We start from the raw sequence: 22,008 nt of genomic DNA on the forward strand, positions 1-22,008 counted from the left end.
GTAGAGTACCGTGAAGCTGGGATCGTACCGGAGCGATCGAGACATGGCTGAAGATTTCTCCGAATAAGCGACGGATGTCAGAGTACAACAGGGGATGATCCACGGGGCCGCCTGTGGGCTGCCCGAGACAAGGGCTATATCCCCCCTGCGATGGTGCATCAAGCTTAAGGCTTTGCCTCGGCACGAAAAAAGTTGACGAAGAAGGTTTGGTTGTGATTAGAATAGGAGGATAGGTACGCGATGGTCGGTCGTTGTCTGTTCGTAATTGTTTTGAATTCAGAGAGCTTCGGAAACCAGACCTTGTTGGTACTCAAGCCGAAGGCTCACTCATTTCAGGAGGTGACCAATGCCCTCTGGTAGCGGGCAAAGAAGGTTGTACGATACCTGCATCCTGGTCTGTTCCTGCTTTGAACGTTCGGCAAGTGCTTCCCTCTCCCGTGCAGACCCACAGGAGCTCCTGCCTTACCAAGTAGCAAACATCTGTCGAACTTGGCAGCTTGAACGACTTTCTGTCTCACAAGATATTGCTTATTAGAAGCCTCCCTGTATGAACCAGAGACACCACATTATGGTACCAAGCAATCGAATGGCTCCAGGGAAGATTGCAATCAAAGGAGAAGGCACGTTTCTACAAGATCGGCATTGCTGCTCACCCAATGCTTTGAGATCCCTTTGACTTTAGCAGACCTCTATTCAGGCGTGCCATTGAGGCCAAGCCCCTCGACCATTCTATTGGATAAATCCGTGTACTATGTGTACTGTAGATCCTGAATTGCTATCTGACGGCTTCTGTTAGTATCCATGCTGCCATATTACCATGCGGTAGGATAATATTGGCGTGCAGCAAAAGCTGATCAGTCTGATCGCCCGTTGCTTCCGCGCTATCACAGTACGATGCCACTGTGTTTGCGATTAGCAATTATTATGTATTAGCATTAGTTAACCTGTCAGCTGTCCGCCAAGGATGGACAGCAAATGAGGGGACATGAAGCATGGAGAGCGATGAAAATCTTGGAAGAATTGCTCTCGGATCTGCAGTCTCTCCAACCTTGTAGGTGGTATTCCAACGAACCGGTGCCTGTACCCCAGTCATTCAATCACGGCAATTGGAGAAACAAGCGGAACCCTCGGACCCTCTCCACCCCCATATTTACTACGCGAATCTCACCTACTCTGTCTGTCCATCCACTGATCATCTCTAACTACTACGTAAAAAGTTGACGACTTGACAATATCAATCTGGAACAAGCCGCCGCCTCAGACTAAACCTATCGAATCTTACCTTGGGGAAAAGGCCTCTTTCTTCCACAAGTCGTTTCCAGTACCTTTACTTTCAAGCCATATTCTGCAGTCGAGTCGAGTCGTGCACGACTTCATGACGTGATATTCGCCGCTCCACATTACCTGCAGTATACCACAGTCTCCAGTCCCAGATCGGTAGTATTTCGATCTCGTTCAATATGCCCCTGGGCATTCTCGAGGCCAAGGACATCGAGCATGTTCCTGGTATGTATTTGCATTCATATCATTGGTGATGTGGGGGTATTAAACCCTCATCGCCGATGTCAATTCTGGACACCATCAGTTGACTCGCCATCTACCCCTAGGCACGACACGATACTTTGACGACCCGTCACAGCCCCAGACCGCTGACGAGCAGCATGGAAATCTCAAGCGTGTTAGAGTAGGAGAAGAAACTATCATTCTTGTACGTTTCAGCGGCTCCTGATCCTGTTGCGCTCAAGCTGACACCAATATCAGATCCCTCAACCTTCTGATGACCCAAACGATCCGCTGAATTGGTCACTTTTGCGACGCGACTTGATAACCTTCCTCCTTTGCTTCGCTGGCATTCTTGCTACCGCACTCGGTCCTATCCTCGCCGCCAATACCATCACAATCTCTCTCCTCTTCGCCAAAGACTTCACCAAAGTCGCGCTCTTGACAGGATACTTTTTGCTGGGATGTGGTGCTGGTGCCATTTTCTTCGTTCCGTCCGGTCGCATTTGGGGAAAGCGACACTTGTTCCTCATCGGTATACTTATAATTATCGCCTCGAGCGCATGGGCTGGGGCTGTCGGGACAAATTATGGCAGTTTCATTGGTGCCAGAATCGTGCAGGGCGTAGGATGTGCGCCTTATGAGAGTTTTCTCAATGCGGCTGTTGGTGACCTCTACTTTGTTCACCAGCGAGGAGTACGCATGGCTTTTACCAATCTGGCTGTTTTTGGCGGTGCCTTCTTCACACCTATCTTGGTGGGTAAGATCACTCATGAAATGGGGTGGAAATGGACATTCTACTTCGTGGCAATCTTTCTTGCCGCTACTCTGCCGGCGGTCTTCTTTTTGTGCCCCGAGACCGCGTATCGAAGGGAAGCAAGCCTGAATACAGATACCACTGGCGAGCTTGGAATAGAATTGACAACAAAGGACAAACGTCAAACTCCGTCGCCACAACGAGACTCTGGGGAAGCAATGGCCCAAGAACTCGACCAACACGCGCCAGGGTTTACACTCTTTCCCAAGTCGAACGCTCTCCAGCCTATTGGTAATTCCACCACTCCTAAAAAGACCTTTCTCCAGTCAATCTCGTTGTTTGACGGTCGGAAAACGGACGAGCGATACTGGGTACTTCTATTACGGCCATTCCCTCTCCTGACTCACCCAGCGTTCATATGGGGCTGCCTTATCCAGGGTACCATGATTGGATGGACAGTATTCATTGGAGTTATTGTGGCCGCTATTTTCATCGGTCCTCCTTACTACTGGGGTGAAGTCGATGCTGGCTACACTTATACGGGTCCTTTCATCGGCGCAGTGATAGGGTTCATGCTGGCAGGTCTTCTTGCCGACACGAGCGTGAAATACATGACCAAGCTCAACAAAGGCATATATGAGCCCGAATTCCGTATCCTTCTTATCATACCAATGATGATTATTGGTGGCATTGGTTTGTTCGGCTTTGCTCTAACAGCTCCCGGTGTGATAGAAAAGAGATATCCGTACCAGGTACCTCTCATCTTTTTCGGCTTTGAAGTCGCAGGGATGGTCATTGGTGCTGTAGCCAGTTCCTTATATATTGTTGACGCATATCGTATGTTGTTCCGGCAGCTATTGCGTCCTTTTTTGCTAACTTGTGTCCAGGTGATTTGACTATCGAAGGTTTCACAATTATGATTATATTCAAAAACTTCTTCAGCTTCATGCTCACGTTCTTCGCCTACAATTGGATCAATAATGGCGGCATCGAACGGACAATGATATCAATTGCTTCGATTCAAGTAGGCGTGTGCTTACTAAGCATCCCCATGTGTAAGTGGTCGCTTGTTCCGGTATACGACATGGCTTGTTACTGACCACCTTCAGACATATATGGCAAGCGGGTGCGAGCATATTACTATCGCCACGATTTACTTGCTATGACTGGTCTCAGGTAAATATCCTGAAAGAGGTTCTTTGATTGAAACGTTGGACATTTCGTTTTGTAATATTTAATGCTTAATTACTCTGGTGGGCTGTTTGTTTAAACCATCTCATTTCAACATTTCTAGCTATGATAGACCAGGACATTCTCTCAGAACATAATCGATAGATTTTTTGGCCGGAATTTTCATATTGGTATATACATTATAACATCATTATCGGATACATTTTCTCCCTCATCCAATTTCATCTGTCCTTCCTTAAGCCTTGGCCATGGCAGGTGCCGAAGCTGCTGCTGCAGGAGCAAGAGTCGACTTCTTGACGAGGCGCAAGCCGCCAATCAGAATGACGGCTGCTTGGACACCAAGAATGACCACCAGCGTGACGAGAGCTCCAATCACACCGGCAACGGGCTTAGAAATGCCGCCGCTTGAGCCACCAGAGTTGGAGCTGGAAGACGCCGAGTCATCATCGTCGTCACCTGAGCTACTGCTGGCGCAGGTGCCGTCGGTGTTTCCACAGAGCTTGCACCAGTGCTTTGTGTCCTCGATAGCGAACCCGGTCATGCCAGTCTTGAAGTCCTTCCAGGAGAGGGTGGTGGCATCATCTCCGAAGAGGGGGAACAACTTGGGGGTGTTCTCGCCAGCGGTGCCGTTGGCAAAGTAAAAGCGGACACTGACATCGTTAACTGTAGGGTTGGTGACGTTTGTAACAAGCTCAAAGGCCATAGAAGAAGCATAGTCGACGATGCCCATGAAGTCAGAGCTGGCTTTGTCGAGACCAGCCAGACCGAAAAAAGCCATGAAGGCACCGTAGGCACCAAATTGGATGTTCACCTTGGGCGCTTTCTTTCCCTCGGCGAGGGGCTCAAGAGCCTCGAGGATCTGGCCACCGAGAACGGAGCCAGCAATGGCACGGACAGGCTCGCTGCTGTTGTAGGCAAGGTTCCACTCGTGGATAGAGGCGAGGTTGTAGAGCTTATCCAGGGTAGACTCCTTGAGAAGGTTATCAGAGGGAATGCTGGAGTTGTGGATGCGTGCAACATTAATAAGATCAAAGACTGATTTTGTTAGCAGGGTACAGACAGGCAGGTTTCTAAGAAGAATGGCAACATACTCGTGTAGGCATTTCGGAAGTTGGCCTCATCCTTGCCGTAGGTCTTTTGGATCACGGGAAGAAGGCTCTGGTAGAAATCCTCAGTCTCCTTGTAGGTCTTATCAAACGCGGAAGACGAGAGGTAGGCATTGGAGCTGGCCTCAGCGTTTGTGCAGCCACTGTTGCCCTGCAGCCAAGCGTTGCTCTCGGAGTGCTTATCACTAGCAGCACTCTCAACAGAAGCAATTGGGATGTACTGGTATCCGCTCAGAGGAGCCTCAACCTTGGATCCATTGGCAAGGGTCTCGGCCTGCTGGGTGGGAGGGTAAAGGCCCTGAAGAAAGACGAGGGCCGAGTTTTGGAGGACAGCGTCCACGGGCGAAGTAACATCTAATTGGGACAGAGCCACGGACTCTGAGCTGAGGCCGGAGATCTTTCGGGGCGCATCCTTGCTCACATAAGTGTCGCGGTACCAGGACCCGGAGGAGTGGACCTCGTCGGCTCCGAGAGCGGTAAAGTTGACGGGCTTCCAAGCCTTGGCGGTGCGGTCTCCATGACGGTGGAAGATGTACAGGCCTAGAACATCTTCGGCGAGAGTAAAAGAGGGGATGGAGGAGAGGAAGAGGAGGGATGACAGCTTGGCGTGCATCTTGGCTAGATGTGGATACGGGTGAAGCTATTCACGCTTGGTTGATTATGAGCCGATGCTGACGAGGGCGTGATGAAGAGATTGGAGAAGAAGCGAGTATAAGTACTCCCGAGCTAGCCTTTATCATTGCCTAGATTGCTTTACAAACTTATGTTATGTATGGGGCAGTTCCCCGCCTCGGGTGATTCGGCGTTGAGCGGGTAAACCACTGCAAGGTTATGGATATGCATACAGTCAGTGAATACTAGGCTAGTGGAAGAGTGAGCTAGATGAAGATGGTTTCTCCTTGTAAAGGTCATTTGTCTGACAGTGACTACATCTAACCAGGCAGTCGTAAGTTGTCTTGGCTGGAGTATCCCGTCCAAATGGATATATCTTCTTATTTCGATTCATCTCGTTTCAACTGCACAACTTGACGCATACAAATTCTCCGTGACAGACCTACCAAGCAAAGTGGAAGCTCTCGACATCCAGCTTCCAATTCCTACCTAGTCGAGGTCCAGCTTGGACAGCTTCTGTAGCTACCCCTCCTTGAGCGGCGAACTAATGCAAGCTCACAGCCAGTTAACCAGTATGCAGTAATCAGATGGAAGCCGCAAATTGACCAATTGACTTTTGAAGAGGGGAAGAAGAATTTAACAACGGCCATCGGAGGCGGGTTTAATTGGATCTCGGTCGGGTCGCGGCTCTATTGACGGATCTATTGTGCCGTCTTATCCCCGTTCAATATCGTTTATTGACCCGTTGTCAGAGTCTTTTTCGCTCCCAGATGGTGGACAGGGAATTCCAATTGGTATTTGTTTTATTATGGGGGGTCAAAAGTGGTTAGTATTTAATTTCTATCAACTTGACATATTCAACATGTAACTCAGCTTCTCAATATCTTTCGAGATACAAATTAAATAATTATCCTTGACAAACACTTCTTCTACTGACTGATATCTTCCCATCCGCATTCTCCCCGGAGATGCCATCACAAAGCGGGTCCCCGGTTGGATGTTTATCTATCGACCCAGAACGCATATCTCCGTCACCTCCGATTCTCGACTGATAAGATACCAGCCCTCTTGGCCTGGTATTCAATCACAGCTTTACCTTGGCCGTCTTTCGAGGATCTCGCAAGTTCTGTGAAAACTCTCCCTTGAGAAGATAATCCGGATACTCCATGCCAGCCTCGGTTCCCACGCCCAAGGCTCCTTGACGCCTCCACGCAGCGCCGTCCACGGCCAGGACCTGTCCGCTGACATAGCTTCCGGCGTCGCTGAACAAGAATACTGTCGCATCTGCGATATCCCGTACGGTGCCCGCGCGACCCAATGGGATGCTCTTGGCATATCTCTTCTTTTCACTCTCTGCATCACTTCCCAGTCGTGCTAGACCTTCGGTGCCTTCGATGCCTCCCGGGGCGATGACATTGCTCTGAACGCCCCTTGGTCCGTACTCGAGAGCGACCGAGGCCATGAGAGAGTCCACGGATGCTTTGGCAGCAGAAACATGTGCCTGGAGCGGCATGCCTGTGTAGTGAAATGTCGCAGAGACGTAGATGATGCGAGGGTTGGAGCTACGCAGAAGATAGGGCATGGTGGCTTTGACTGTGTTAAAGGTTCCCAGTACATCGATATCCATTACTGATTTGAAGGCATTGGAGCTTAGTCCTTCTATGGGGGCGACGAAATTGCCAGCCGCGCCGGCACTACCAACAAGCATTAGTAAACTCAAGTCAAACATTATCTCGCAGATGGTGAGGTCTTACATGACAAAGTCAATTCCTCCCAGCTCTTTGGCGCATCGCTCAGCCGCAGCCTGAAGACTATCAACCTAGAGCAAGTCAGCATCAGCATAATCAGCGTTGAAAGAATGCACGCGTCGTACCTTGCGGACATCACAGCCTCCGATTGCTATCACTTTGGCTCCCTCTCGAACAGATTCGATCTCCTTTGCCGCCTTCTCAGTCTTGTCGACGCTTCTGCCAACGATGCATGCATTCGCACCGAGACGAACTAATGCTCGGGTTTGCATGCTGCAGATACTTCCTGCGCCGCCTGTGACAAAGACGACGCGTCCATCTAGACATTGACATGCATTAGCGCATTGATACAAGTGAGATTTCGTGAGGAAACTGACTGAAGATGCCATCCTTCCAGACAGGACTGAGGTACTCGGATTCGGGAACAGACATTGTAATCTGGCTCAATTCGTTACAAGCTTGGTGACGATGTAGTACAGGGCAAAATGTTTAATGAAACAGTGTTCAAATAGATCAGTTGAAGCTGATATAGATTGTATATATATAAATAATCCGGGGAAGTGATGTACTAGATGGCGATTTAGTTGTCAGGAGAAAGAACGATTGATTAGCCGAAAGGTCCGTCGGGGGTTTTGCGCGTGCTACTACGTGCCTCGGTTCTGGGTGGATCCAAGGTCCTCGAGGAATCCGGGGTCAAACTCCACTCTTTGGCCGCATTCTCGGCCGAGTTTAAGGCCCGGGCCGCAAAACCATATCGCAGGTAGGTATAGCGACAGCAGCATGGATGTATCAAAGTTTATCATGACCAGATACGAGTTCCCGGGACAGCCTGGACCAAGTCTGGCTGCATGTCATAAATTTGTGTTAGTAATAGGCTCTCGCTCGTCATGTCCCCGTTGGGTATGCCTCGGCGACTGGACTTACACCAAGATATGTGGAAATGGCCGGGACATTGTTGTTAGTTAGTGATGCTAAACCCGGGTAGCATATTCACGTGAGATGTCTCTGTCTGGTCTGTGCAAATTTGGACTGTCTTAGATTACTCTTACAAGTTACGAGCCGTGTTGCGAGCCACATCTCCCCCTGTACCTGCATGCTCGGCCGGCAACGTTTATAGTAAGAGCCAAGTATACGGATATATGTCTCCGCGAAATACCTAGATTCTGTTAGAGTTCTCCACGGACTACATACCCACGTACCTGGTAATGTTGAGCTTATCTGTCGGCAGCCCCCACACCATGGCCCATGACTACATACTTCAATATTCCCGGATATTAATGAAACGAGAGTGGTCGGTATGTTCCGTGTCATTGCACTGGGGTGCAGCTTGGCTACGCATACACTAATAAGACGAAAGGGCTACGGTTGATGCGTTAGCCAGCCTAGAATGCTTCCTTCACGCAAGAATTCCTCAATGCAGAATAGCTGAGGAGTCTTGCTTGGACCAGGTAGGTACGCATAGACAATCGCATTCAACGCTAGTTAATCCGCAATACGTTTCAGCAAAAGGTTGGCGTCTGGTTTTGTCAACATCATGTTTGCTACATATCATGCGGATAGCCCTGTACCCAAAACGTTGGGCATCGAGCATTCGTTACCACAGTGGCGTATCCGCCTTAAGTTTAAGCGCGGATGAGCTGACATTGCCCCCAGCCAACCGGGTTTCAATATACGACAGATCTCGCCTAATTTTCCTTTCTTTTTTTGTCCTTTCTCTTTTCTTTTTTGTCTTGTTTTCAGCTGCAGAACAAGCCCTGTTTTCTCTCATCTCCTTGGTATCAGGGACTCATTGGCCGTTACGGTCCGCCTTACCAAAAGGCTCATCCCGCGCGGCATCTCTATCTAGGGCGCGCTTATGCTTATTCCCCCTCCTCCTCACACCCCGCGGTCTGGACCCTTCATCTCCAGCCAAGCCCCATTTTCCATTGGATAGCTCTTCTCTATCTGTTGTTTATCCTTGTTTTGTATATACGTACGCTGTCTTTTGTTTCAGAGGGATTGCTTGGTGGGGGTGTTGGAAGTCTCGATTCATCGTTAGTGGCTTATCGTTCCAGAAGCCCTAGCTTGCGTACTAAGGCACGTTTTGCCTACCTGAGATAGTATGAAGCAGGTGGACTAATCAAGACACGCCTCAATCGCCAACATGACATTGGTCGCTAGAGATCAACCCCGATGCACCCATCCAGTCAGCAGAAACACCAGGTTCATCCTTGTTCGTTTCCGTGATAACTACAACCATTAACATCTTCTGGATGCGTGTATTGTCGTGGTTGGTCTGTAGAGCCTGGGTCAAAGGCAACAATGACTCTTGCCGCTGGTGTACGCCTCGCCTGCTCTCGCCATACTCGCAACACCACTAGGGTTGAGAATCCTTCGATCATGGACATGGGGAAAGATTCATTAGAGTAGTTTCCAACACTTTCCAATATACTATACATACGATCTATTAATTTCAATACTATCTATTTGGTCCAGCTCGCTAGAGTTCCATGACCGCACTAGTTATAGCAACACTTATCATATGTGCTGCCTTGTTTTTCGACGTCTTTGCATTTTGTCTTCCATAATTGAATTTTGTAATCTCAATACAAAATATCGACATGCCAGCAGAACTAGACCGTGGAATTCAGTAGTAGTTTCAACTTTCAAACTTGACTATTAAGCGCTGGTTTCGTTTCGTCTTCTTTTGTGTCTCCTGATTATCCTTCATCATGGAACTACACGTATCCTTTCTTTGTCCCGTTATTTGTCTGGCCATTTCCTATTTCCCTTCCTGTAGGACCTTCTGGGAGGCCGAGGCCAGGGGTTGTTACGCTCAAATTCGAACCCTTTACCCGTTTCCGAGAGCTCAGGGTGGCAGTCAAAGTGCCTTTGCCGCCTCAAGCACGTCGCCAGGGCCCAGTTCTACACCAAGGTAGGTTTTGAGGCTCCTCCCTAGTTAACATGATGGGATTCTCGCTGGCAGGGCATGCTTTGTCTCTGATCATGTAGGCTCTTCCAACATCGTGTCCGCTTCATCCGCAACATAGCGGGCAGTTTTCAGGAAGCACAATGTAGCGTTCATGAGGTCCCTTTGAGCAAGCATACTCTCGGCTTCCGTCGATCGAGGTCTTGCAAAAATGCGTTCCGGGATCGGTACATGACATATAGATGTAATAGTTTTTGGTAAAGTCGCACATGATGGCAGAGTATGGAAGGTAACCCGCAAAACAGTTAGCTTCACGCACCACAATAAACATCGCGTTCCCTTCAAGCATGGAAACAACTTACCGAAAAATGTATTTTTTGTCCGCTGTCGACAGATGGCTCTGTGAAAGGGTGAAGAACGAGCTTTGTGGATGAAGACTCGAGCCTGGTCAAGTCAAAGCAGTCAAAGCTAAATGAACTCAAGACCCGCTGTAATTGATATTGAGCGTTTCTGATAGATAGCCCGGTACGGTGTAACAGTCCAACGGTGTGTTAGACAGGAGATGGAGAGAGAGTTGGGGGAGTGACAGTGTATATTATAGTCGAACTCTGTGTGGGTAGGATCACAGAGGCAAAAGCATCAATAACTAGGTTTGGGTAATGAACGACAAGGCAATACGTGAGATGGATGATCCAGAAGAAAGAGACATCGATTCATTAAATTTTTTTTGAGGGCGATCTCGGTGGTGGTTATAGATGGGGACCGGTACGAGAGTCAAGGATCCCAAAGACACTGCGTCGGCGGGGACCTTGACATCCTCGTTTCTGCTTCGGGGGTCTTTGCTCAAGCGGGACGGGGATTAAGAAAGCAAACGTAAGGGCTAGTAGAGATATTTTGCTTGGTCCAGGGTTTGATCTCTCCTGTCATGCCGGAGTCAAGCCAGGTCCAGGTCTGTGTGACAGCGAGTGGAGTGGAGTGTGCTCTCAACTTACTCTTAGCTAGTGGGGTGTCGCATGTCTAACGGTCTCATCCTGGACCTCGAACGACGGCAAACAGTAAATTGCCTAGCCCTTGCTCTTTCGTCTGTTTCCAACGAACCCCCAGCAATGCGTCGCCAGCTTTTAATATCGGTACGAGGAGCCGAGGTACCCCTGTTACTGTTACATGGAGAGAAAGAGAGCGTTACATAGTAGTAAATGGGTGCTTTAGAAGATGGACCAACAGAGATTTGGTGAGTGGCAAAGTCCTAACAATGCAAGTCGAAGAAAAAGGACGATTCGGGGGGCGCTCGGCCACACGCCATCGGGAGAAGATTAAATCTAGTTGAATCCTTAAGGAAAACTGATAATGCGATTGGGCCATCATGTCTGCCGCTAGTTGGAAGGGCTGATGTCTTTCTTGTTGGTCTCGCTGCTGGGCGTCCTACTCCAAATCTACCCTCAGCCTCACTGCTGTAGATTCAGAAAAAGAAAATAGATCAGAATAGCCGACGATCCGTTGTCGATGATCATTTTGACCAAAAGGAAAAAAGTGTACCTCTGCACTAGGTACCGGCAGTACCGATGCAAGGTTGCCGAAGACAGTGCAGTGTCTGTAGATTGGATGATTGATGGCTTGATGGGCGGCGGTCCGTTGGCGCAAACGACAAAGATTGGTTAAACTTTGTCGGGTGGGTGCAGATTCATCGCTAACAGACTGCGATGTCACCTTCTCCCTAATTCCCTTTCAACGGCGAGGACTGGGATCAACGCCACGAAACAGCCCTTGCGAGGATGTTGGCGCGTTTGACGTGAGTACCGATGTGTCGGGATAGGTTCAATCGTAAACGAGCCGTTAATGTCGTAACTATGGCTGACTCCTTGATACAGGACATAAAATCAGCAATTGTTTTTCTGGGAGTTGCGGAACTTTAGCTCCAGACATTTTCCGTACAACACCGTGTTGTCCATACGTTTGTGCAGGGCGTGATGGCGACTTCCTCTGCATACACTAATGGAAGCCAAGGATCCAGTCGTCAAACGATCGTCCTACAAGGCTTGTTTGGTTACGTAGATAAATTATGGTGGTGGTTTTGATGAAGGATGGGTATTCCTGTTGTCGCAGGATGCCATCGTTCGACAATTCCCTGTGTTCCTTCCTTCCTTCCTTCCTTCCCTTCCTGTTGTTCGAAGTGCATGGAAGGAGCAATGGCGGAACCTCTCTAACTTAGGTAGGGTAGGAGCAGTTAACGTTAGTGAATCCCATGACTGAGCATTGCGGCTTCCCGTACCTGTGCAATTGCTGTGGCTTCATTTTTCATCTCAACCTCATTAGTAATTGTTTATCTGTAAGGATATTCCCTGCTTTTAGGAATGTTCTAACTTCAATAATGGTATTATCCGATGTACGCGTTCCCTCCCACCTCCCACTTTTACTCCTCTCCCGCTTCCCGTCCGTCGCATATTCATCCGACTACCTTGATGGTAGATCGTCCCATTACAATCAGGGTATGCTGTACGGAGTATTATGCAAGACTTTTCGGCCTAGAATCCAGCTCGCCTTGCCGGTCATGCAACCCACAATATCCCGCCTCATGATGTTTAACATCCGTTAGTGTCGGTATCAAGTTATGATCCGAGCACGGCGATCAACAATCAGCCCCGTATCCCGGCCCATCAGCAACACCTGAAAGACCTGAGAGACCTGAGAGACCAAATGTTGCCATTGGCTCAGATAGTTCGAGACATTCGGTGTATCCCCCAACGCAGCATAGCCAAACTTCAAACGTATCATGAGGCAGGCATTCAAGTTCTTGGCAGTCAGTTCAAATCCGGGGTGGAAAGTTTGCTCCCCACCAAGTTGCGACAACTAGTCTAACAAGACCAACCGTCGGGTACCTACAGGAGCGTCCTCATTTCGTGCATCCTGGTCAGCCCTAGTAAGGATCTTGGTTTCTGGCCCCACGCGATGCCAAGGCTCGGCTGCTGGTTTCACATGGAAGCTTTCAGCTGAGTCGTCTAAGGGCCCTGACTACGAGACCGTGCAGCTCCAAAACTTCCGCTCCATCAATTACGTTGCGTTTTCTGAAGCCCAAGAACGAGGTATGAGTTTGCAACTCACCGTGAGAGGGTTGCATGCTAATTACCGCTAGCCGGGTACTGCTTGTTGCACACGTCCAACTAGCTATGTTGACACAACCATTCAGGGCCTACTTGAGGGTGTTGAACTTGTCAAATAAGCTACCGGTCAGGCTAACCGTAAAAGGCGGTCATAACGAAATCTTGTATCAGGACGGACTTCTTCGACGGGCATCTTGCCTTGACGGCAACGTGGCTTTCTTAAGGTCCCTGAGCATGGCAACCGCGTGGAGCAATGACCAACTAATATAGCTGCATTGGTCAAAGCATCAACGATTTGATATGAATCTGTGCATGCGTAAGGAATATGCACTAATGCTGCCAAGCTGCATAGATACCGACGCTGATCTGACCAGGGTGCGTTTTTTTGTTCGTCATGGTTTTTCTGATGGCATATTTGTACAATTATTTGACAACCCAGGAATTGCTAGGACCAGAGCCGATCTTTTCTTAAACCTTGAGTTGAAGTACAATAAGGCCGAATGTTCGAGTGTGCGTGCAACTATCAGATATCAGAACCGTTATTGATCAGCGCACAACGGTACTCGCGCAATACTGTCTCTGACTACTGCGGAGGCTCCTGTCAATCCCCGTGATTATTAAACACGATGTACCCATGCCGATCATATACCAAATTTCTTCAACCAGTTGATGGTGAACAAACTGAAATTCTAGCGCATGTCGCCGCTCTTCCATCGGATTACCCAAACTACCAACACTTGATAACCACTAACTCGGCAATCTGATGGTTTGAACCCAACTGCAGTACATGTTAAATCCTATGAAAGCATAGAAGTGTAACATATTTGCTGGTACTGGTTTTGTGCAGGTAAGTAAAACGAGGAAACTAGCGTCACACAACGACGATGCTCCCTGTTGATAAAATCTAACCTTGCATGGCGGCTCCATGCCGCACGTCAGGGCTGGATACAGTCCGGCTTTTGCTGCATTCGCATCGCTTCTTATTGGTCAACACGGCACGCGGTATCGGGGACACAACCGCAGCAATCTTGATGCTTATGTTGAAAACGAGTCAGACTCCTCCTGCAATTCCTGCAATACATCGAGGGCTTCAGTTCTCCGAAGTCAGGAGCTAATCGAGGCTGAGATTAGGCGAGTCAAAGTTATCAGGTCCTATGGCCGATATGAACCAGATCTTGCTGATCAGAGTGAGAAAGCGGTAAGATCAGTCAAACGTAGCCTTCAAGCCACCATCTGCGTCGTATGTATGTACTCAGATACTGATTTCCTTTCTGGGCCGTGTCAGGGAGGCATCAGGTCAGAGCGTTATCCCGGGGTTTCACCATGGGTGTTAGTGGCATCTGAGCCTGGTCTGCCGCAGGGTGAGGGTACATACATAGTACGATGGCTAGATGGGTTTCTAGAGTTACTTTGGCGGACTCACATTTGATTGTGCAAACTTGTGTCGGCTCACGGCTGTTCCGGTCCCCCCTTGGCTCAGAGTTTGTGCTTGTGGCTTGACTATCTTGGCACCTCTCGGGTTGACTCGGGCACAGACTATATCCCTTCGTTATAATCTCTGCATTACGCAGTGTGCATGAATCGCATAATCGCGAGTAATTTTGGTCTAACCAAGCATCTTGGGGACATCACCGAGCCGTCATCAGGGTTATGCCTGGCGCAACAGAGCGCGGCAAATGACATAAATGCTTGGGCTTCCGGACATTTGTTACGCTCGTCCACCTCAGCAGTGACCGTATATGGGCTTAGCACTGAAAGCTCTGTTGAACAAATTTTGGCAAGCTGTACGGTGTGTTGCGGTCAACGATTCGTTGTCTATATAGGGTAAGCTGTGCGAGATGAAGTTAATGGATGAATGTGAGGTGAGACTTGCACAGCCGGCTTACATAGCTGCCAAGATGGTGCAATATTCAAAGGTTTTAGACTCAAAAAGGTGTCCCTATTGATGTACGACATATTTGTGTGTTGGTTAATTAAACTTTTGCACGGAGAACGATTTCTAATGGCTCACTTTGTTAACGTCCTCGATGTTAAATTCCAAAAGTAAATCCTACTCGCTTAAGAATGTTACCAGCGCACCAGAGCAATACGAGACCAAATAGGATACCCCATGTGACAAGATCTCATATATGTAAAATAGTCTGCAGCTTGACGATGCACAATAATGAATATACAGTTGATGAATTGGCTGTTCAACTGTTTATTTGGTCAGATGCACAGCCACAATCTGTAGCTGCAGCCACAGCAAGACGAAGCTAGGCACGCCACCGAGCCGATTGATGCGCTATGATTGGCTGTGAATTTGCACGCGCTTCACTGTTGCCACTCCTCCATGCGATCCATCTCGATCTACATGTAACAGGAGCTCCTCAAGCTCAGTCTCCTCTCTCCATGCCTATCTTCGACCCATCGTAATTTTTTCAACTGCATCTCGACCAGCACGATAGCTTCTAATGCTGGCCTTGTTGTGCCCTTATTAACCCTCCTCTCACCAACGAGACGAGAAATCGACGCGGCGCTGAGGGGCTCTAACAACACCAACTCCACCTGGGTGCCAGCCCAGACACAACCGTTAGGATGACCGAGTCATCACCCCGTGCGGTTCGTTTTCAAGGCAGTGAAGATGATGGCCGCCCGGATAAGGTCCGGGGCCATCGGCTTGAAACTCCAATCGAATCCAACGGCGATCCTCATGCGACAGAAAGACACGACGAACTGGGCAACTTGATCGGATATGGGGCAACGGGCCATACAGGATCTCTAACTTCGTTGGCTCCTGGAACGGTTATTAACGGTGTCTCCAAAGCTCAACGGGGCCCGAATACCGGCGATGACGGTACTGCCTACACCCCCAACGGCTCCTGGCCGCAGCGACCATTAGGGCCTGCCCGAACACCATCGAACACGTATAATCCTGCCACGTCAAGAAAGCCAGCTCACCCACCGGCCACACCATCTTTCACAGAGTCTATCCGATCGTCGTCTAAAACACGCCCACGGAACGAAAGTAGGTTTCGCGCACAAGAGCGAGCATATGTACAGAAACTTCGACAAGATTATAGTGGAGGATATTTTACGTCGTACTCCAACCTCAACGGAAATGATTCGGACTCAGAAGGGGAGACACCCTCATCGGAGGGCCCGTATGACGACCGTTTCGACCAGGAGACTATCATGTTCTACGGCAATGATACTCTTCAACCCACAGATGAGGATTTGAAAGATCCAGAGAACCGTGAAAGGCTCGAGTGGCACGGCATGCTGGAGGCTGTTCTTACTGGAGATGTAGTACGACAAGAAAAGAAACGGTTGATTGGATCCGCAGACCAGCAGGCTGGGAAAAGCGCTCACAAGACGGAACTGTGGCTAGGCATCCGCTCCAAAGTTTGTGGAAGACATATTCCGGTCCAAAGACGTATGCTGGAGGAATCTCGATCTACCCTCGACCGTACTCTCGACGAAATAATCAACTTTCAAATAAAAGGAGAGAGCGAGGCCGGAAAACCACCATACGAACAGGTTAAAGACATGGTGGCTAAGATCCAGATGTGCGAGAATCTGTATCCCTCTTGGGCTGCACTCGCAACGGAGCACAAGGCGGCAGATTCTGCTACGTTCAAGGAGTCGCATGATGCCATCATCTCGTGGTATAACACAAACGAAATGATCAACACCGAACTGAATATTTTAAAGAAATGGGTTGGGAACGAAGAGCTCGATTTTACACGCACCAAGCAACGATCGCCTGCTGTTAACGGCATCAACAACGATGAAACGTCATTCCTTGATCGACTAATGAAAGAAGATGGCCTGCAATCGCTTTACAACGATGACAATGGAAACCTAGAAAAGGGAATGCTTGCACCTATATCCACTGTTATTAGCAAGGCGAAGGACACTCTTATCAGGAATTCCGAGGCCTTTCGCAAGCGTCATCTCCCACCGTACCTTGAGGAGCTTCTCACCCTGATCAGTTTCCCCTCACGCCTCATTGAAGAGATCACTCGGCTGCGTCTCGCTTATGCTAGGAGAGTTAAGGAGTCTGCCCAGCAAAATCCTTTGATGCAAGATCAGATGATCTCTCAGTTTCAGCTACTGCTAAAGTTTGCCATACGAATCAAGATTGAGTGCACTTCCATTGCGAACCCCGAACCAGGCTGGGATCTGCCACCCTGTATCGATGAATCTTTTGATCAAGTCGTACTGGAGGCGTTGAAGTACTACTTCAAGATGTTAAACTGGAAGCTGAGCGGAAACAAAAACACTTTTAAAGAAGCCGAACTTTTGTTCCAGGAGTGGGACTTTGCCAACGAAATCGGCAGCCACCTGCAGCGCGGTCACATCGAGGTTGCGGAGCAATTCAGTTCGTTGACGTTCAAGGCGTTGCACAGACTTAGCCAGACCTTTGAGAAAGAACTGCAAGCAAAACCAAAGGAGACGGCGACTGAAATGAGCAAACGCTACAAAGCTTGCCTTGATTCCGTGCGCGTTCGTCAGCGAATGCTTCAACGATTCACTCGAATGCTGAACGACAATTATGAGCACGCCTCGGACTACAGCATTTCATTCCCACCCGAAACCATGCAAAAGTTTTATGATCAACTAGTTGCTTCCGGCCACTTCCAAGTGGACACACGTCTTCTCGAACAGGATAATATCTATGTGATTGCGTCCCCGGAGTTACGTGAGCGACTTGAAGATATCCAGGCTATGATGGCCATCACGTCCAAAGACCAATTTCCCGATGAGCTCGGAGAGCAATATCTTCTTATACTTCGACCAGAGGATCCGCTTAACTGGTTTGGTGAAACGATCGAAGTCCCACTACGTGATTTGAACATTGATCTGAAGCGCGGCCACATCCGGCTCTGCGCTTCCAGCCCCCAGACCCTACACAACGCACGAAGAGCTTTCATTGAAAATGTCGATATGCATGTTGATCTCGTTCAGGAAGCGCGATCAAACATACAAAAGGTCAATTCAAGATTAACAGAGATCAGGCGGGTGGCCTACAAGCTTTCCAACAATTTCATGGACAGTGTGGAGATTATCAGAAAACAAGCCAGAGGCAAAGATTGCCAGGAACTCATCCAAACATGCTTCGTTTTTGCCACAGAATTCGGACAGCGCTCGTTGCTTTACATGGATAGCAACAGACGACAGATGAACAATCTCAAGTTGACAAAGCTTGCCCTTGACTGGGTCAGCTTCATCTGTGATGACTGTGTCGCATCAGATCGAAAGACGTTCCGTTGGGCTGTACTCGCGCTCGAATTAGCAATGGGCATGACAAGAGGACGCCACATTCTCGCGCTTGGTGAAGGTGAGTATGCCAAGCTTCGTTCAAAGGTTGCTGGATGTATGTCTCTTCTCATCTCCCATTTTGATGTTATGGGAGCTAGGTCAAATTTGGCCGCCCAGGCCGAGAAGGAGCGGATTGAGGCATTGGTTGGACAGTTCCGAAAGCTTGACAAGAACCGAATGATGAACGACGAGGAGGCTTCCCGGTGCGTTACAGAACAGCGTATGTCGGAGCTCGAAAGAGTGGACGAATACCGATGCGAGAAGATTGCTGAGCGACAAGGAGTTGGGAGAGTGCTGGAAGGTAATAACGAGGTTGACCGGTCGCTGGCATACCTTTCGTCCTCGGCAACCAACGTCACAATGCGTTGGCAGCAAGGCCAATTCGTGGGAGGCGGCACGTTTGGCAACGTCTACGCTGCTATGAACCTTGACACTGGTCACTTGATGGCCGTCAAGGAAATTCGACTTCAGGACCCCAAGTTGATACCTCAGGTTGCCGAACAGATTAGAGAGGAGATGGGTGTGCTGGAAGTCTTGGATCATCCCAACGTTGTCTCATATTATGGTATTGAAGTTCATCGAGATCGAGTATACATTTTCATGGAGTTCTGCTCGGGAGGATCGTTGGCCAATCTTTTGGAACATGGCCGGATCGAGGACGAGCAAGTCATCATGGTATACGCGCTCCAACTTCTCGAGGGTCTCGTCTACCTGCACGAAAGTGGCATTGCCCACCGAGACATCAAGCCCGAAAGTAAGTGGTGCATTTTAAGTTGACGATGATTCCTGGTACTAATTAAGACATAGATATTCTACTCGACCATAACGGAATCATCAAGTATGTGGACTTTGGCGCTGCCAAGTGGATTGCTCGACAAGGACGCACGCTTGCTGGAGATGTGCAGCCGTCGTTGCCGAACCGATCCATGACAGGAACGCCAATGTACATGTCACCTGAGGTGATCAAGGGCGAGAATCCCGGTAAGCCCGGGGCTGTCGACATTTGGTCCCTGGGCTGTGTCATCCTAGAAATGGCGACAGGCAGGAGACCTTGGGCGCAACTGGACAATGAGTGGGCGATCATGTACAACATTGCTCAAGGAAACCCACCCCAGCTGCCACCGTCGGACCAACTGAGCCCCCAAGGACTCGACTTTTTGAAGAGATGTTTCACGAGAGACCCCCGAAATCGATCATCAGCTGTTGAACTGCTACAGCATGACTGGATTACATCTATTCGAAGCCAGGTCGTCGAGCCTGCAACACCAAGCGACACGAGCAGCTCGGCACAGTCGACGCCAACTGTTGGCTCAATATCGAGCAAGCTTGGAGGGTCTGATGGATTTTACTAAACGTCTTGAACAAGAGGATCTGATGAGGGGAAGCATTATTCGGAATCAATATTATGCAAGACGAGTGGGGTTCAGTAGATGAAAGAAGAGGAGGGATGAGGGGATTGCCGGGTTCGTTCAAGCACCAGTCTACAACAACTCGCTAGGTAGACGGTAGGCATGAGCGATGAGTTTGGAGTTTTGTGCTGCTCTGTCTTATGTGCTTATATTTGTAATGAGAATGGCTGGTTACAATTTGGAGGGGAAAGGAGGAACAGGTGCATGTATATAGTCACAATGAAACATGAACATGAGTAGATGCGTGTCAGCATCTAATAATACTTACATACTTGAACTTGCAAGCTACCTATTCTTGAATACGACCATAGGTAGTGAATGTTACTGCAATCACCATGCTTGGCTGGTAGGAAACTGCCGAAGGTCCGTCATTTCGGCGCCCAGCCCCGCATTACGGAGGCGCCCGATGCGGAGACATGAACGATAAGGGCCCGCCCGATCGTGTAACGGGACACGGGACAAGATATCAACATATAAGCATCACTATCCCTCGATCACACGCTCTCTCTCTTTCTTTCCCTTCCCTTTCTTCTCTTTTTCCCCTTCCCCCCTTTCACTTCCTCTTTCTTCTTTACCAATGGAAACTCCAGAGACCATCACCAGAGGCGACACCGCCAAAACGGCAGAGGTTTGCAAAGCACACGGCATCTCGCCGGAAGAGTTCTCGGAGCTCCGTACTCGTGCAACAGCAGCAAAGGCGACCGCCTACTGCCCCTACAGCCAGTTCCGCGTCGGAGCCACGGTTCTGTCAAGCGAGGGCAAGCTCACTAGCGGTGCCAACGTTGAGAATGCGTCGTACCCTGTGGGAACTTGTGCAGAGCGTGTGGCTCTCGGTACGGCTGTGACAAGCGGTCACCGTGGGTTCCGGGCCATCGCCGTAGCTACGGATATTGCACCGCCTGCGAGCCCTTGCGGGATGTGCAGACAGTTGTGAGTTTTATGCTGTTTTGATTGGTGATAGAAGTTGCTGTAATGTGCTGTTTTGACTAACGGGGTTGCTGATATAGCATTCGAGAGTTTTGCAAGTTGGACACGCCTATTATTATGTTTGACAAGAATGAGGATTTTGTAGTTGTAAAGTTGGAGCAGGTCAGTCATGATACTTTTCTTACTCCTGGATTTGCGATTAATGGTTTGCAGATTTTGCCTATGTCTTTTGGACCTGACCAGCTCCCACGTCCTGGAGCAGCAGTGACCGAATAGCTGATATACTATGATTCGTTAAGCATTGGATAATGCTGAAATTGGCTTGGATCTGACTCTTTATCTACATCTACATCAGCGGTTGGATAGACTGGATGCTTCTCCTGATTGTTGCATCAGTGTGTTATGGCGTTGAGGGCGGTCGTAACGTTTGGACATGAGAGATGAATGAATATGAGATACATACATCATAACTAGTACAGCCCGGCGAATTCAGATGTATTGGACAATACGTGCGGTATTGAGCTGTGAACAAAGCGATACGCATGTGATCAACTCTAACACATGACCACTTAGCTTGTCGCTTAACCATGTGAAGTCCCGCGTATAAGCGAGCATGTCCTTAATGAATTCCCCTGAAAAGGTTCAATCTTGCATGTCATATTCTATCGCTGACAAATGAACCGACAAGTGTCTATTGAGCGATATACATACGTGTTGCTTGTGCTTGTGCCTGTGCTACTAGAGGCCTTCGTTTACGTGTTCGGCGTTATTATACGAAGAGATAGCTCCTCAGCTTGGAAACACCATGACGAATAAAGAGCTGAAAACATGATCCGTTCTAACAAGAGCTGATACGATGGCGTCGGAACATTGAGTTGGCGGGAACTAAATATGGAACTGTCGTGCAGTAGCGCCAGGTCCCCAAAGGTTCGGGTACAAACTGTGAGAAATCTGGGGTTTAGGATCTCAGTTGTTTCAGTTGAGTGAGCAGCAAGCAGCTCGCGTGATCAACAACTCATGTGATGTTGGATTGGTGTTGATCAAGTTGAGTCTTGATCCCCCAGTCTGTACGGAGTATGCATCATGGATATTGGTCCTTGGCATTAAGAATATGTCAAAGACTCGACGTCATTTCGACCAGGGCAAATCACTCATCTGGTGATAGCGCTCGTGGTATGGTAGTGTACCCAATGAGCTCAAGCGTCTGTTTTGCGCTTTCTTCAGCCCTTAACCATCCATCCCTGCGCAAGGGTCTCACCAGGATCAAGGCAACACTGTAGTCAGGTCCAGGCGTCAAGCGTTACTGTACTTTGTACGAATAGCTGGTTGGTTGCTGGTCATCGGGCTTGACTGACTCAAGGACTTGTCACGTCAAATTGAGTGGCTATTGGCTTCACGATTCAGAACGTGGCTGGACGACGGCGAGCTAAGCGCAGCGACATGACAGG

The 22,008-nt window shown here is 49.0% G+C and overlaps 8 protein-coding genes across 8 annotated transcripts; 5 read left to right on the top strand and 3 right to left on the bottom strand.

Moving 5' to 3' along the window:
* Positions 1-1,460: 1,460 nt before the first annotated feature.
* Positions 1,461-3,437, top strand: FGSG_00405 (uncharacterized protein; the record flags this gene model as incomplete). Its single annotated transcript, XM_011317766.1, has 5 exons — positions 1,461-1,506; positions 1,608-1,708; positions 1,762-3,094; positions 3,145-3,312; positions 3,367-3,437. The coding sequence occupies 5 exons, from the start codon at positions 1,461-1,463 to the stop codon at positions 3,435-3,437; spliced, it is 1,719 nt and encodes a 572-aa protein (XP_011316068.1).
* A 246-nt stretch (positions 3,438-3,683) lies between these two features.
* FGSG_00406 (uncharacterized protein) lies at positions 3,684-5,167 on the bottom strand (the record flags this gene model as incomplete). The annotated part of the gene is made up of 2 exons (XM_011317767.1): positions 3,684-4,483; positions 4,540-5,167. The coding sequence occupies 2 exons, from the start codon at positions 5,165-5,167 to the stop codon at positions 3,684-3,686; spliced, it is 1,428 nt and encodes a 475-aa protein (XP_011316069.1).
* Positions 5,168-6,250: 1,083 nt separating this feature from the next.
* On the bottom strand, positions 6,251-7,346 carry FGSG_00407 (sporulation protein SPS19; the record flags this gene model as incomplete). The annotated part of the gene is made up of 4 exons (XM_011317768.1): positions 6,251-6,860; positions 6,921-6,985; positions 7,040-7,233; positions 7,292-7,346. The coding sequence occupies 4 exons, from the start codon at positions 7,344-7,346 to the stop codon at positions 6,251-6,253; spliced, it is 924 nt and encodes a 307-aa protein (XP_011316070.1).
* A 1,510-nt stretch (positions 7,347-8,856) lies between these two features.
* Positions 8,857-10,463, bottom strand: FGSG_11762 (uncharacterized protein). The gene is made up of 2 exons (XM_011317769.1): positions 10,210-10,463; positions 8,857-10,119 (listed from the first exon to the last, which is right to left on the bottom strand). Exon 2 carries the CDS (start codon positions 10,091-10,093, stop codon positions 9,929-9,931), a length of 165 nt encoding a protein of 54 aa, XP_011316071.1. The 5' UTR covers positions 10,094-10,119; positions 10,210-10,463; the 3' UTR covers positions 8,857-9,928.
* Positions 10,464-12,190: 1,727 nt separating this feature from the next.
* On the top strand, positions 12,191-13,017 carry FGSG_11763 (uncharacterized protein; the record flags this gene model as incomplete). The annotated part of the gene is made up of 4 exons (XM_011317770.1): positions 12,191-12,308; positions 12,416-12,619; positions 12,705-12,902; positions 13,007-13,017. 4 exons carry the CDS (start codon positions 12,191-12,193, stop codon positions 13,015-13,017), a joined length of 531 nt encoding a protein of 176 aa, XP_011316072.1.
* Positions 13,018-13,845: 828 nt separating this feature from the next.
* FGSG_11764 (uncharacterized protein) lies at positions 13,846-14,866 on the top strand (the record flags this gene model as incomplete). Its single annotated transcript, XM_011317771.1, is given in 4 exon segments — positions 13,846-14,164; positions 14,177-14,287; positions 14,492-14,709; positions 14,744-14,866. 4 exon segments carry the CDS (start codon positions 13,846-13,848, stop codon positions 14,864-14,866), a joined length of 771 nt encoding a protein of 256 aa, XP_011316073.1.
* A 434-nt stretch (positions 14,867-15,300) lies between these two features.
* On the top strand, positions 15,301-19,894 carry FGSG_00408 (uncharacterized protein). Its single transcript, XM_011317772.1, has 2 exons — positions 15,301-18,978; positions 19,032-19,894. Exons 1-2 carry the CDS (start codon positions 15,498-15,500, stop codon positions 19,574-19,576), a joined length of 4,026 nt encoding a protein of 1,341 aa, XP_011316074.1. The 5' UTR covers positions 15,301-15,497; the 3' UTR covers positions 19,577-19,894.
* A 272-nt stretch (positions 19,895-20,166) lies between these two features.
* FGSG_00409 (uncharacterized protein) lies at positions 20,167-20,836 on the top strand (the record flags this gene model as incomplete). The annotated part of the gene is made up of 2 exons (XM_011317773.1): positions 20,167-20,563; positions 20,641-20,836. The coding sequence occupies exons 1-2, from the start codon at positions 20,211-20,213 to the stop codon at positions 20,834-20,836; spliced, it is 549 nt and encodes a 182-aa protein (XP_011316075.1). The 5' UTR covers positions 20,167-20,210.
* Positions 20,837-22,008: the final 1,172 nt, after the last annotated feature.

This window comes from Fusarium graminearum, chromosome 1 (genome assembly GCF_000240135.3).
Source record: "Fusarium graminearum PH-1 chromosome 1, whole genome shotgun sequence".
In the NCBI taxonomy this organism is placed as follows: domain Eukaryota; kingdom Fungi; phylum Ascomycota; class Sordariomycetes; order Hypocreales; family Nectriaceae; genus Fusarium; species Fusarium graminearum.